Here is a 16,720-nt window from a genome sequence, read left to right on the forward strand (position 1 = left end):
AGACACCATTTCTTTTATAAATTTACACAATGTAACATTGTTCTTAGATTAAAAAGAAATTTGACAAAGTCAGTTTCACAACCTCATAGTCTTAAGAGTGAAGCCCCACCCTGTCAATTTAGGATAATGATAAGGAAAAGAAGAAAGCTATGAATACCAATTATTAGACTTCTGTATGATTCAAACGAAACTGAGACTCTTCTATAGTTCAAATACAGGTACCTATTAAAATGACCTAGGTGTCTGAGTCAGTAAATGCACTGTTTTTGTTCTACCTATTCTTAGCCCTGCCTTGCTTTTAAGACAAGAAGTAGTAATAACACTAAAAATCTAATAAGAATAGTTTTACATAATCACAAACAATTTAACTAAGTAACGTAATGTATGTTTTAGAATCATATAAATACTTTCAACAAATAAATAATGAAGAAATACAGCTTAAAGATTACCTGCAGTATCAGAAGGAAAAGGAAATAGGCATTTGCCACTCTTTGGAACTGCTCAAATAAATTAATTGGCAAGAACGTGAGAATGTTGTACTTGGATGTGTGGATACGATTGTCCTGAAAAAGAAATAGCATCATATTAGTTTGTGTGAAGACATTGCCCATTATAACTCTCACACATACAAAGCTGAGCATAGCTTATGCCAGAACAAGACGGAGCACTTCATTGTCTAGGAAATCCAAAACTCCATGGCCCAAGACGTTTCCATTTTCCAAGATAACATTGTCCTAATTTAGGCAAAATGAATGAGTGTCATATCACCCAAAGTCATGGGTTGTCATAAACAGGTTGACTTGTGAGATTTTTCTCTTCTTACGCAGTCTCTGGTAGATATTGCAGGAGTGTACACTGTGTCGCTTAAGGACCCCTGAGCTCATGCTGGAGCACGCAGATTTGCATTTGGATGATGATCTCCCCAAAGTATGATCCATTTGGGAAACTGACAAGAGATTTCTATGTCTAGAGATCTTCTGGGATGGGAAACTCACTGCTTACAAGGTAGCCTGTCCTGATTTTCGAAGGGGATTACCAGAAACAACTTTTATTACAAAAAAAATGTAATTTTGTCTCACTGTGATCTGTGCTCTGCCAAGGCATGTCTCTTGGGTCTCCTAAACCTAAATTACATATACATACAAGTGTATACATATGTATATCATTTAAATGGAGTTACACCAATCAGAATGGCAATGCCTCCCCAACAATCCATAGACTATCTAGCAAAATTCCCAGCAATGGGCACGAAAAGCCTCCTTTCAAGTTAACAGTCAGGGGAGTCCAAGAGATTTCCAAATCAATATAGACTATTGCTGCTGTCTTGGCTTCAACCCAGAAATTGAAGATAAGTCCCGTTGCTAAAGATGATGTTCTTGGACACAAGACTTGTAGGACTCTGGTTTGATCTGACCCGAGGACCTCCTCCCTGGAGACTGGCTTTCATGGTACTTGACGTTACTATACAAGCTGCCAAGGGAGGAAAGCATTCAAACATCCTAGATAAGGTATGATGCCTGTGAACCACAGTCCTGGTCAACATGGCAAGAAGGTTCCAAAAGTGCATTAGTGGCCCAGATATTTTGGCAGTAACCAAAAGCTGTTGAGTTGGACTTAAGGCTCAGCGAAGAGGAAGGAACTCATGCCCAGTAGTGAGGCCCATCATCCTTCCACGTTTAGGTAAATGACTCCACTTCTTCCTTGACAGAATGTGTGAGGAGGTTGGTAGGTAAGTAGTGCACCATTCAGGAGTCTTCCGACTGGAAGATAGTACTGGAAGGAGATCAAAGGAGGAATCCACTGAATGGTTTTAAGTGGGGGAAGTTACTTGACAACATTTGAAAAGATCACTGTGTGGGGAAGAAATTGAAACGGACACAAAAATACCCCTGGGAGGAGTTCCTCAAGAGCTTTGAGATGATGAGAGGTTTGAGCTAGTTGGTGGTATAGAGAATAACGGTGACTAGTGGTGGTGACAGCTAATATGTACCAAGTGCTTACCGTGTGTTCTAAGAACTTGACCCTTTTGTAACTTGTTCTATCCTTAGAACATACTTGTAAAATTGGTGCTATTTATTTTCCATTCCATTACAGGAAAAACCAAGGCTCTGGGAGAGAGAGAGTATTTTATACAAGGTTTCATAGCATCAGAACAATAGTGCCAGATGGGGACTCTGCTGGTGGAGCAACCCCTCCCTCACTTTCACCTCTGTGCTGCGGCTGCTGCAGCTGCTGCTGCTGATGCTGATGCTGATGCTGATGCTGATGCTGATGGTGCGGCTGATGCTGATGCTGCAGTCCAGTACAGCCATCCCTTGCTCTACAGAGCAATCAGCCCTCACTTGCCTCACTCCTCATCCCCAGCCTTCTTTCCTCGTGGCGCCCCAGTGACAGTCCTGGTTGACCTTTGGCTTGGTGCACAATTACGATTCCCACGTATCCCCTTGTAGTCCCCTTTGAGAGCGATCCCACTGCCCCTGCCGAGTAGCGATGTGGATAAAGTGGATAACTAGAGTCTCGTTTCAACTTTCCAAACAGCAGCTCGGCGGCCAGGGGCCTCTACGTGCTCAGTACTGACCACTCCAGCAGAGGTATAAAGTGAAAAGTAGAAAGCTCTTCAGAGACAGGCCACCAAAGAAAATGCCAGTAACCTGGAAAGGATGTGCCGTGACAGTGAGGTGACAGTGAGATTCTCACATACCACAGAACTATATTGCTGAACATAACAGAGCCAGAAAAAAAAAAAAAAAAAAAAAAAAAAAAAAAAAAAACCACCAAGCACTGCTAAGTTGACACCAAAGCCTTTGGTGACCTTCCTCGGGGGTTTCCTGAAAACATTTCACACATATTTAGAGGACAATCATAGAGATGAGGCCTCAAATTGCAAGTATTTTGCCAAGTCAATATCTTTATACAAGCACGGGGTTTCATAAGCGATTCCTGAAATAACCCAAGGGGATTCCCAAATACAATGTACTAGACGGACAAACGGACACGGCAAGAAAACTCTTGTCTATGACTTCGCCCAGCAAGTGTGTATCCCTTGTTCCTGCTACTCTTCCAACCTGAGTCTGCTTCTGATCGCTGCTTGTGAAGGACCAGGACTATCTCAAACACATCCTGTGCAGTACGGAAGGGAAAGAGAAGGCCATGGATGGCTACGTCCATACATTTAGGCCTCAGCCCAAATGCCACAACACAACAGAAGGGCCAATGCAGGCAGAATCGAAAACTGTATGACATCTCAGCTAATGTGGGGGGGGGGGGTGTTGTTTATACATATACATATTATACATATGATATACATATATGTCTATGTAGGCACACACATATATATGCTTTTTATGCTCCAAATCCAATCCTGAAAAGCAGCAGGTGCATTTGACGATTTGCTCAACACCTCTAACAAATGCTCCACATCATGCTGAGTTCAGTTCCCATCTACAGCTTCAGGGTCACTTAACCAACCACACCACCAATCTTCCCATTTTTGAGATGAAGTAACGACACATGGCCCGTATCAAATCTGAAATCTGAAGAAACTCTCTCTTGCCTATTGCATCCCGACCTGGAAGAAAGTAGCCGGGTGTCACTCTTTGAACCCCGAGGCTGCTAAGAAAAATACTTAACACTTAAGATGCAGGGATCAGGGTGTGTAAAAAATAGAACAACAACAAAAACTTGAACTCGAGCGTAGAGGCCCATGCCCATATCTCAGCAGTGAACAATGAGGACATGCCCACATTCTCAACACTCAGGTGAGAGGCAAGAAGGTGGAAAGTTCCAGGTCAGTCTGGGATACAGTCTGAAGCCTTAAATTGAGACCCTGACAGAAAAATAAATAAATAAAATCGAGAGAGAGAGAGAGAGAGAGAGAGAGAGAGAGAGGGAGGGAGGGAGGGAGGGAGGGAGGGAGGGAGGGAGAGAGAGAGAGAGAGAGAGAGAGAGAGAGAGAGAGAGAGAGAGAGAGAGAGAGAGAGAGCAACTAGAGCAGGCCTTCCCTGAGGCTCCACTGTCTCCTACCAGCGTTGTATGCTTTGTCCGCATCTGCCATGGTCTAAGTTAGTTTGAGGGTTTTATTCCTCCGATCAAATGCCAGGCACAAGCATTGCTAACACGTTCAAGGTTCATTCCTGTAACCCACGTGACACGAATGTTCCATGTAACCCGTGGCTTTATCTCTGCTCATGTCTAACACACTGCATCACGGGCCATGAGCTTGGGGGTTGTCTAGAAACGCTGTGTGTCTCTGTGAATGCCACAAGCCAAACCCCAGGAGCTTTTGCAAGAGTTCCATGATTTCAGCACTATCGAGCTCTCTTTCCTCTTCTGATGAGACACTTGTATGTCATGACAACTGTACAAATGTCTACCTTTTCTCGATACAGGAAAACTCTTGTGTCATGTCGCTACGACACACTCTAGACTCCAGGGAAATAAACAACCCTGCTAAGGAAAAGAGAATCTCTAAACTGTGGAATTAAAAACAAAGAGCTGGGCCCACAGACTGCTTTTCGGAAAGGAGGAAGTGGCCAGAAGACAACTGTACCACTCAGGAAATATGTGACACGCCCACGTTTATGCAGGGCTTCTCCAAAGAGTGCGTGTGTGGGGCACAGGGCAATACAGCCGTGTCTGGTGGCACCTGCCTCTCTGACACCAAGCTCCTCCTTAGTAGTCAAATGTTGCCTAGTGCGATTCCTTGGGGTTCCGAATGGGAAGACAGAGAGATGAGGGTGCACTGGTCAACGCTGCAGAAGGGGCTGTGTGGAGAGGTAGTTAGAGATGGTTGGCTACCAGCAACATCCCAGCAATCTCCTCCAGGATGCATGAAAAGTTTATTTTTATAGGGAGCCGTAGCAGAAGGAACGTTACCCTAACAGTCACCGTCCCCTTGGCTCATGTTTTCGAAGGGTCTCCTGTGTGTCGGGAACCGTGTCATCGAGCCAGGACTACGGATATGGACAGATAAAACCTATACAAAGAGGAAGTCTGCATTCTATCTGTGGGGGAGGAAGGCAGAAATAAGCAGAAACTTGTAAACTGGTGGCATTATTTAAGAAAGTGGCCCCTGCTGTGCAAACATGACCCTGAGCAGAAGCTTCTCCTTAGGAAGCCTTCTCACCTGACTATCCTACCTCCACAGAACCTCAGATGACCCTGATGGGGAACAAAGAAGATGTGAAGTTGGGAGGGTGGAGAGCTAGATCCGGGAAGAGCTAGGGGTGGGAGGTGAATAGGGCCAAAATACATTGGAGGAAATTCTCAAAAAATAATAATAATAATAATATATTTTTATAGGCTGCAGAAACACCTGATATTAATGGTGCCTGTTCCCCTCCAAGGTACCCAAAAGAATCCCTCATGTTAACAAAAAAGAAAAAAAAGAAAGAAAAAAAATGTAGGTGTATTTTAACTTAAAGCTGAAGTTGAGATGACTAATGTTTAATGATTTTCTTTACTATAGATGTATGCTTACTATAGGTTTATGTCTATGGTAAGGATAATATGGACAAGTATTTCACACATATGTGCATATATGTAGGAGTATGTGCTACATACACATGTTCGTAAACTCACATTGATCTACAGAAAAAAAACCTATTATATGTGTGTGGGTGTACTCAGAGTTTTCGTTTCTTTTCAGAGAATGGGGACTGTGCTCACTTTGAAGATGGATGGCCAATCTCTGCTACGATCAAAGAGCACAGGAAGGGTGGAAGAATGTGTGGCCAGCTCTGGGTGACAGTTTCACCACAGACGAGAGATGTTGTCCCCCATCCCGTGTGCCAAGCACAGTTCACAACCCTCAAAACCTCCCAGGAGCCGTGAGTGTCTACACCAGTTTCCAAACGAGGAAACAGAAACCGTTTGGGGGCTGAGGCCAAATGTAACATTTCATAGAATCCTGTGTTAAAACGCTGTGCGAATCGGAAACGTGGAATCCGCAGACTGACTCTTGGGAAAGGATCCTCTGGTCCTTGCAGTGAAGCAAAGGGTTCACATTAATTCAATCAGCCTGGGCAGTCACTTGCAGCCTGATTCTGAATGTCACCATGCTGCTCGGGAGCTCATTTCCCACCTAAGCTCAGGAGCAATGGCAAGAATCTTGGCAGGCAACCCTGACAACCTTCAATTTTCCACCCTCAGGCATCGGGTTAGTGTTTCAGCATCTGAAAGCCTGTTCTAAAACTAGCAATGTCCTGTGCATAATGATTTAATCTATGAAGGACTAATTTGGACAATTACCAGGGGAGCAGAGAACTCAGGGAGTTCTCCTCTGAGGTTAATTTAATCACACTCTTTCTTTTGTTTGTTTGTCTGTCCAGGATGCTTAGACATTTAAAACATTTTAGATAGTTCCAAACATAACGTTAACTTCTCTTTTGTGATGTTTGGAAAAAGAACTTGAAATTCCCACTAAGTTATAAGGAGTGGGGTTGGAAAGAGAAGACAGCGTAAAGCAAGAGCGGACTTCCCGGACTCTCTCTGGAGCTCTGTGATTGGCCTGTTGACTCCTCTCTCTGGAGCTCTGTGATTGGCCTGTTGACTCCTCTCTCTGGAGCTCTGTGATTGGCCTGTTGACTCTTGCGTCTGCTTTGCCAGGGTGTGTCTGTGCCTCCTGCTTACACACCTAGCCTCTGCTAGGGATAAGAACCTTGGCTTTGGCCACAGCCCGTCTCAGAGCCTTCTGGAAGCAAAGAAGGCATTGCTTTGAGTTAATATTCAGTAGGGCTCATTTTCCTAACTATAGAGAGGTCTGGGAGCAGGAAGTCTATACAAAGTTGTTGTTGTTGTTGTTGTTATTGTTGGTGGTGGTGGTGGTGGTGGTGATTTTGGTTTGTTTTGTTTTTAAGAACTAAACAGATCAGGGTTGTAAGCTGGTACAACCACTCTGGAAATCAGTCTGGCACTTCCTCTGAAAATTGAACATAGTGCTACCTGAAGACCCAGCTATTCCACTCTGGGCATATACCCCAAAGATGTTCCAATATATAACAAGGACACATGCTCTACCACATTCATAGCAGCCTTGTTTATAATAGCCAGAAGCTGGAAAGAACCCAGATGTCCTTGAACAGAGGAATGGATACAGAAAGTATGCTACATTTACACAATGAAGTACTACTCAGCTATTAGAAACAATGACTTTACAAAATTCCTAGGCAAATGGATGGAACTAGCTAGCGAATATCATCTTGAGTGAGGTAACCCAGTCACAAAGGAACACACATGGTATGCATTCACTGATAATTGGATACTAGCCCTAGAAAGTCTGAATACCCAAGAAACAACTCTCCGACCATATGAAGCTCAAAAACAAGGAAGGCCAAAATGTTGAAGCCTCAGCTCTGCTTAGAAAAAAAGAAAGAAAGAAGAAGAAAAAAACTTGTGTATTCATCATATATTATTGTGTAACAAATTTTGTGAGCTATAATAATATTTTATAAAATAAATAAATTAATAAACAAAAGAACTAAATAGATCACACACACAGTGCTGTGTGCAGTCTGGGAACTGGGCCAAACTTGGGGGGGGGTCTCAGTTTGACAATAACAAGGGCACAATGGTGGAGTCTGGTTAGCAAGGAAGAGTACACAAAGTAATAATCCTTCCTAGGGCTCTTCCTACATCGGGCTTCTACATAAATAATAGAGCCTAAATCAGTACCCTCAGAAGGTTGCACCTGAGGACTAGAAGGAAGCCTCCAGGACCCTGGCTCCACTCCAGTTCTCCCTGCTCCTTACCAGCCCCAGTCTCTCTGACCCACAGCCCCTTCGCAGGAAGAGTTAGGCAATGTCCTGATTCCAGGCTTGTTCACACTACCTGCCTTTGTATCTTTTGGGGGTGTATTTTTGCCTGGGAAAGGGGTGCTGGGAAGGAGGGAAGAAACGGAGGAGCGGGTCAGAAATAAGAACAGACGGGTATCTAGGTTGGTGAGGGTGGTGATCAGGGGACTTTAAAGCTTTTTGTATCATTAAAGCAAGAAGAAGAAGAAGAAGAAGAAGAAGAAGAAGAAGAAGAAGAAGAAGAAGAAGAAGAAGAAGAAGAAGAAGAAGAAGAAGAAGAAGAAGAAGAAGTTGTTATGAATAAAATCTCATTCCTCGATATTTTGTGTTCACGGCATGCACAGATTTAATGGCTTTTCACCAAATTTGGGGGTTAGATGAGACACTGCCCTAACCTCACTTCAGGCCTCATAATGAGACTCCCTGATGACATACGTGAAAGGCAGGAGCTAACACAGAGATTCAGTAAGAGACGCAGGAGGAGTGAGTGCCAAGCAGACCGTGTCTTCTTGGAGTTTGTGTGGAGGCTGGTTTAATCAGATACTGTAGGACACTGAACTGAAGTCCACGTGCCAGGCTTCATAGCAAGAAACTGTGGGAACTGATTTTATTTATTTAAGAGGTGGCTATCGAAGCCAGGCATGGTGGTACCTGCCTTTAATCTCAGGAAGATTTCTGTCAGTTCAAGAACAGCCCAATCTACAGAGCTAGTTCCAATACAGGCAGGGCTACACAGAAAAACCATCGAAAGAAAGGAAGAAAAGAAAGGAAGGAAGGAAGGAAGGAAGAAGTGAAGGAGCAAAGGAGGGAAGGAGAGAGGAGGGAAGGAGGGGGAGGGAAGGAGGGAGGGAGGGAGGGAGGGAGGGAGGGAGGGAGGGAGGGAGAAAAAAAGAAAGCTAGACCTCCGGCCAAGCATCACTGGGAGCCCAGCTAGAAATAAACAACCAATGCACAAACTTCTTTAGGACCCAAGCAACCAAACCCTGCCCAATGCTTCCTGAATGAGTGAATAAATGGGATACTGGCTGGAGTTGCCAAATCTTTCCCACCTCATCTTACCTCCTTCCTGTCATCTCCTCTGGGGATTCTCCTTCTCTGTCTTTTGCCCAACAAACTATAACCGTGGTAAGAATTAGAAAACAAAGTTCATCCAGACACACACAAACTGACATCACACACACACACACACACACACACACACACACACACACACACACACACACACACGGGGAAGAATCCATCAAGGTTGCTGCTATGTTTAGAATTTGTGCTGGAGGGGGTTGGAGAGATGGCTCAGTGGAGAAGGGCACTTCCTCTTGTAGGGGATCTGGGTTTGATTCCCAGCACCCACATGCTCACAACCTGCTCTAACTACAGCTTTCATAGTTCTGACACCTTCTGGCCTCCTCAGGCACCGGCACACATGATGCACACATATAAATGCAGAGAAAATACTCACTACATGTAAAGTTAATAAGCAATAAGCCTAGAGTAGATGCTGAAGGCGTTGTGTGAACACAGTAGCTGTGTTCTGTGTCATTCCCAGTAAGGATCACCAGCGGCCCTGCAAATTAGACAGTGCATTTTAGGGGGTGAGCTGGTGAAACACGGAGGTCTCTGAGCTCAGCTCTGCCTTTTAGTAAAGGTTTTGTCACTCTGGAGTGGTGGCCCGTGCAATCACTCTGTCTTTGAACTGTATGCCCACTCTTAACTGTAATTCTCTGTCTCACCCTCCTGAGTAGCTGGAACTATAAACCTATGCATCCAGGACAACCTTAATAAATGTTTATTTTTCTAAAAGCCTTTCTTTGGTATGACAAAAATACAATAATAGTAGATCTAATTATACAAATGTCAGGATGTTGACAAAGTAAGTAAATTATAGAAATTTCTAAGTAAACAAGATGAAACTATTTATGGAACAGGAACAATCTGTGAGGAGCTCTCTAGTGCAGTATAGGGAAGCACATATGTCCAAAAATATTGTTAATCCTAACTTAGATCAGAGATTCCTGTTTATACATATGTGTGTGGTATACATGTATGTGTGTCCATGATGTAGAGGCCGAAGGTCAACATTGGGTATCCTCCTCCATTACCCTCTAATTTATATATTGAGGCAAGGTCTCACACTTGAACCCAGAGCTCACCAATCTGGCTAGTCTAGCTATCCAACATGCTCCATGGATACTCTATCTCTAACTCCCAAGCCCTGGGATTGCAGGCAAACCACTGTGTGTGCCTGGCATCTTTGCGAGTGCTAAGGATCGGAACTCCAGTGCTCTATAGGTGGCAAGTGCTTTACCCATCTATCTAAATACTAATCCACCTCCCCTGGTCTAGACCAACGATCCCTAACCCTGATTGGCCATTAGAATTCTGGCACTTCTATAAATGCCCAGACTCCACCCACAGAGTTGCTGATTCAACTGGTCCATTGGCGTCAGTATTGATGGAGACGCAGAAGTCGTGCTCACTTAACCTGCATATGACACAATAGTAAAGGAGGCTTAATGACAGAGTGCCAATCCCTGTCACTATCAGTAGGTGTGGGAGGTCACTGTCAACTATCCCCAAAAGGCTGCCACTCTCTCCCACTCACTAATAAATCCACTGCAGTAACACTTACTTTCCACGTGGAAAAGAGAGAATTATACAGCAAAGGAGTGTGAGTTTGCCTCAGTTAATAGAGTAAGGAAACTACCACACTGGGTGTGACGGCATACACCCGTAATCAGAGACAGATGACTGCTAGGTTTGCCATCATTTATGATTCCTACGTTTTATATAGACATACAAAAGTCATTTTTATATGTGTCATGAAAGTAAAAGTGGGGCTGGAGAGGTGGCTCAGTGGTTAGGAACACCGACTGCTCTTCCAGAGGTCCTGAGTTCAAATCCCAGCAACCACATGGTGGCTCACAACCATCTGTAATGGGATCTGATGCCCTGTTCTGGTGTTTCTGAAGACAGCTACAGTGTACTTATATATAATAAATTAAAAAATCTTCTTAATTTTTTAAAGAAAGAAAGTAAAAGTGACAACATTGAGGAAGAAAGGAGGCTAAAGAGAGAAGTCATGAGAGGGGGAAAAGTAGGAAAGCTGGCAGGAAACACAGTCAACATGCCATGTACTTGTGTGAAAACATCCTTATAAAGCCTGGTAGCTCATACAGTGACTACACACCAATTAAAAGCATGGTCCAAAGACAGCCAAGTGTTCAGGGGAATAGCGACTCCCCTTCCTATAGTAGGTTATAAATACAACTAGAGTTATATGCAGAATTCTGTAGGACAGGTAGCTGGGAGAGGTTTAAAAAATAACTCCACACTAAGTTTCAGAGAGCGTGAGCTAACTTGGCAGCACTAGAGAAGCCTCCCAGGCTTTTCCTGTCACTTATATAAAACAGTCCTCCGGGTCTGAGGAGATGGCTCAGCCATTATGATGGTGCGCTGTTCTCTCAGAGGACCTGAGCTCTGTCCCCAGGACCTGGCAGGGAAGCTCACTATTCCTCTACCTCCATCCAGAGCGATCCAGTAACTTTTTCTGGCCTCTTCAGGCACTTGCACCCATGGGAACATTTCCACACACAAATACACATAACCAAAAAACAAAAGCATCTTCAAAACAATTCTCTGCCCCTGTGCTTTCTGATACTTGACACAGAATGATATCACCTCCCCTGCATATCTCCATGGCACCTGGACAGCTGCAGCTAAACTCCTAAGTTCACAACCAGGAAGGAAATCTGTGCGACTGAACCACTGAAGACACCTGACCTAGGTGTCAGCAGCTACAGATTCAAATCACCAATCCAGGCATTTGCTATACTGAGCTTAATTCCTCAAAGAACTTCCCACTTATGAAGCCAGGATATTTTTGGGGTCCTCCACACTTACTCTTTCAACTACTATGCCATTAACAGCAAAGTCACACAAAGACACATGAACACACAAATCGATCCAAACCAGCCCCATTTGTGAATAATTAAAACTGAACTTTAATTCCTAAATAGCTTCTTTTGTTGTCTATAAAAATAGATTATGCTGGGAGTGGGAGGCTGACTCATTAGTATATGCTCAGTACTAGAAAGCTAAGGTTGAGTTTCACGCCAACCTAGTCTGCGTAGTGAGTTCCAGGCTAGTCTGAGCTACAGAATAAGACCTTATCTCAAAAAACAAAAACAATGACAACTTTTAAAAAGTATATTGTGAGTGTTCCTCCCCCACAAAACAGTATGGTTAAAAAACAAGGTATATACTAATTAACTTTATTTAGCCATTCCACCACTGAAACATATTTCAAACTATTTTATCATAAATATTTACAAAGAAGCACACAGTCACATGAACAATACAATAAAATCTGAGCATTGGCTTCCGAACAGTGGCCATGAGTTAGAACTGCATTTTTGCATGAATAATTTAATTGACCTTCCACCTACAAAATGGAAGATATGACAGTTACTGTGATTTTAGCAATCTGATCATAGAACCATATTTGTTCAAGCTGATAAAACTGAAAAACATGACAAAAAAGAAAAAAAAAAAAAAAAAAAACCTTGGTGACGGTTAGAGAGAGTGGTTTTCTGTTAGCTTCAAAATTGTTGCTAAGTTGCCCCACTTGGTTCACTCGGCAATTATGGACCTGTTTCCTAAGGGCAGTGACTACAAAGGAAACCGAATTTGTGGTTCTCTTCACTGGGGTGATTGCCTTCCTTCCTCTTACATCCTTTCAGTTGTTAGTTAAGTCTTAGCTGAAATCCATCCGGAAGAAGCCAACCTCTAACAGGGCTCTGAAATTCTATCACCAGGGATCACCTGTCTTAATTCTTTTAATTCTATTGTTTCGCAGAAAAAAATTAAGATTTCTAAGATTCCTAAAATGATAAGAAAAAAAGAGCCTTTCTTCTCTTAGGTTGCTTCTTTCAGGACAGGACTCCTTCTACACAGACTCTTGGGCATACCAAGTGATGTGACTTAAAGTCAAAAGCATTACTTTACTAACACAGCTGGAAGTCTGCTAACCCACACAATACCACCCTGCTGCAAGTTCAGTCCCTGGGCACAACTGCCCATTGGCTATCAGTGGGAGGGATCAGACATTCTCTCTATACAGACACATTCCAGAAGCTGGGTCTTGAGCAAGTAGAACTCAAATGTAACTGCTAAATCATAAGAGTAACATTCCCTATAGGTGTGACCAAACTGCGCTGGTCAGGTTCTATCAGCAAGTCCTGATCCAGGTCACAAAGTTCAATTAGACCATGAAGTTCTATGTCAGTGGTTCTGGACTTGTAGGTGGTGACCCCTGTGGGAGGTCAAACAACCCTTTCACAGGGGTCACCTAAAATCATCTGAAAACACGGACATTTACATTATGATTCTTAACAGTAGCAAAATTACAGTTCTGAAGAAGCAACAAAAATAACTTTGTGGTTAAAGATCACCATAATATGAGGATCTGTATTAAAGTAGTGAGAATGATTGTTCTGTGTTATTGTGTGTTCTTTGAGAGATTTGCGAAATAGTTGGGAGAATGTGACTGTTGCATGTATAACTTCAAGATCTTCACCAACACAATCAAGTCTGTGTTTAGTGCCGCAACTACATGCTCGCTGTGTTGTGCTGACCATCAGAATCTCTCGGATCTTATCACAGCCTGAATCAAGCCTGTGTTACCTCCTGTGTGTATAAGGTTTGTAAGATTTTAGAGTCATTGCCTACGTCCTTCACATTTGCCGACATTTTACATGAAGAGTTTACAGTCATCTGGGCATCTGATCCTGTAAAGTTGCATCTCCATGTTAAATATCTGACCAATTGTTCATACAAAGTTTCCTACACTCCTAAGACACAGAAGTTGCTGTACCTGAAGGTTGACAACAGTGTAGGGCTGGGTAATATAGAACATATCCTACGGTTGGTGATGAGTTTGAAAGTAAGGCATCATGATTTGGAGGTATGATGGATTGTCAAAGAGGTAAAAGATTGAAGCCGCTTTCTTAAGGTCTTCCAGCTAGCTGTGATCAATAATGCTTTTCTGTGGTTCTCAATCCCCTGCGCACCCGCTTTAGAACCTTTAGTCACCCATTTCCTGAGCTGCTCCCTCCCCCACACTTCTACCTGACTCTCCTCTGTTCTCTTCATCATTGCTCTTCTCCCTCCTTAGGTTCTCTCCTTCCTCCTGTCTCATCAGCCCCCGTGTCTACCTCCCACCGCACAGCCAGACATCACCTCAACGACTCCCCCTTTTCCTTTAACGCCACACACCTCCCCCTATGTGCAACTAAATTCTAAGCCCACAACTCTTGCTGCACCCAGGTTCTGCTCAGTACTGAGCTGCAGTTTATTTCACCTGTAGGCCAAATATAACCCCACTTTATTTGGTAGCTCCCCAGCTACTATGAGCCTGTCACCCCATGTACAAACTTCAGGACCTGCCTTGCCTTTGCAGCAACTCTGCCTCAGCCTGAGAGGTCTGGGAGAACAGGTACGCATCACATGCCCGACATGACAGGCAGCTTCATCTCACCTGCCTGGACCGCAACGATTCCGCACGGCACACTCGACCGTTGCTCGGTGCCGTCCTTTCCAGCACTGAGAGTTCAAATAAGCACATGAGCCCGAGACCATTTCCCCTTTCCTCTACCAAAACGTCCTCCAAAATGTTCGCTCACAATGAGTTCTCCCTGGTGTAATAGGCCATATAACATAATTAGAGTTTAGCATCTCCTTCCCATTCTCACTGCTGGTTTGTTTGTAGATTGCATTCCTCCTTGAAGTTGGGAAGCAGACTCTGTACTTCTCCCTTGCTAGTTAATCCCACTGGCCTAGAACACACGCTAGCGTAGGCAGAGAGCTCCTTTCCTTGGGTGTTTTGAGGTCACTAGAAAAAAAAAAATTCCAGCACCTATACATTTCCTCGAATATTCTTAATCCCTCTGAGCTTTGCGTTCAGTTTGGACACTGTCTCAGATCTTCTTTGAAAAGTAAAGCAGCAAGCATACATATTGCTAGGTCGAGAGCAGGCACTCTAGGAATACTAGACTTAGAATTCATTTTTTTCTTCTTACGAATCATTATTTTACATTTCATTTACATTTACATTTCAAATAATATCCCCTTCCCAGTTATCCCTCCACCAGCCCCCCATCCCATCCTTCTTCCCCCCTTCCCCTTTGCCTTTATGAGGGTGTTCCTCCATCCATTTGTCCACTTCTGCCTCACTACTCTGGGGCATCAAGCCTCCCTTCCTCCCACTGATGTCAGATAAGACTATCTCCTGTTACATATGTGCCTGGATGTACATTCCATATATTCTGACTCCCTCCATGTATATTGTTTGGTTGGTACTTTAGTCCCTGGGAGCTCTAGATGGTCCCATTAGTTGACATTGTTCTTTCTATGGGGTTACAATCCCCTTCATCTCCTTCAGTCCTTCCTCTAGCTCTTCCATTGGGATCCCCAGGCTTAGTCAGATGCTTGGCTGTAAGAATCTGTATCTGTATTGGTCAGGTGCTAGTAGAGCCTCTGAAGGAACAGACATTTCCAGAAGTCCTGAGTTCAATTCCCAGCAACCACATGGTGGCTCACAATCATCTATGAGTTCTGATGCCCTTTTCTGACATGCAGGTGTACATGCAGATAGAGCACCGATACATTAGAATTCATTTTTATCTCAATTTGAAAAGTATGGTGAAACATGTATCTATTCACAAGACATTTTATTCCTGATCCAATTAGTCTCAGAGAAACACAGACACATCATGTGGACTTGGAGAAATCCACTGACTAATTCACCCACAGAGAATAACAGTGGACCCATAAAAAGGGATGCACTTCTAATATTCAGTCATTATACAGTATTTAAATAATCATATTGTACCCCATTAATATGTATAATATTATATATTAATAAAAAATAACATTTTTAAAGATACATGAAATACCACAACACTTTTTTTTCTATTTGTGTGTGTGTGTGTGTGTGTGTTTGTGTGTGTGTGTAGGTGTGTAGGTGCTTCTGATGGCAGATGCCTTAGAGCAGGAGTTACAGGCTCTAGTGAGCCTTGTGTTGGTGCTGGAACCCAAACCTGTATCCTCTAGAACAGTAGCAAGTGCTCTCAAACCCAGACTCGTCCCTCCATCCCCCAGCATCCCATTTTATTACCACACAAGTGTTTTTTTTTTTTTTTTTTCTGTCTACCATTCATTTTAAGTTCTTGGCTTATATAACTGAAGATTTTGAGCATTAACATACTTTAAATTTCTATTATTTATTTATCATTTATTTACTCATTTACTTACTTATTTGCTTATTTGTTTATTTGTAGAGAGAAGAGCACATGCCTTTAAACCCACGAGGAAGTCAGAAGACAATTAGCAGAGATCAGTTCTGTCCTGGGCTGAAACTGAGGCTGTCAGGTTCAGCAGTAAAGTGCCTTTGCCTGCTGAGCCATCTTAACGGCCCAACCAATTTTAATATAACTGCTTATTACCACTTCTATTATTGTCTAATTATTAATCAAGAGCACCTTCTAACAAGATGAACGTCCTAGCCCTTAACATTCTCCCCTCCACTCTCTAGTCCTACTTCACTCTCTATTTCTTGGTGACCGGAAACTCCACAAGCAGTTTGGCATTCCCCACCTTTTCATTCTCAGTGTCTCGCTTACCAGTCACTCAAAATGAGAGCCATGAACACAGTCATTCCGATTATATTCTCGACGCTGTAACTTTCAAAGGGGCAAGCAATTGCTTTCTAGGCCTGAGTTCTGTCTTGTTGTGTGCTTTTCTGGTCACAGTTGGCTGACAAGCAACAGCTCCTGCTGTATTGAAATCCTGCGGTTGTGGCCAGAGCTCAGTAGTAAAGCACTGCCTAGAACAAGCACGGCCCCAGCTCTTGTCTAGAACAAGCACAGCCCCAG

General features: G+C 43.3%; 1 protein-coding gene across 1 annotated transcript in view; it reads right to left on the minus strand.

The window, feature by feature from the left end:
- Positions 1–16,720, minus strand: part of ATP8B4 (ATPase phospholipid transporting 8B4 (putative)) — a gene marked incomplete at both ends in the record, with an annotated part of 118,325 nt that overhangs the window by 49,561 nt on the left and 52,044 nt on the right. Inside the window, one exon of the mRNA XM_080930941.1 lies at positions 450–563. Coding sequence (XP_080787067.1) covers positions 450–563 — 114 coding nt within the window. The remainder of the gene's footprint in view (positions 1–449; positions 564–16,720) is intronic.

Source organism: Micromys minutus (genome assembly GCF_963924665.1).
Source record: "Micromys minutus genome assembly, chromosome: 17".
In the NCBI taxonomy this organism is placed as follows: Eukaryota; Metazoa; Chordata; class Mammalia; order Rodentia; family Muridae; genus Micromys; species Micromys minutus.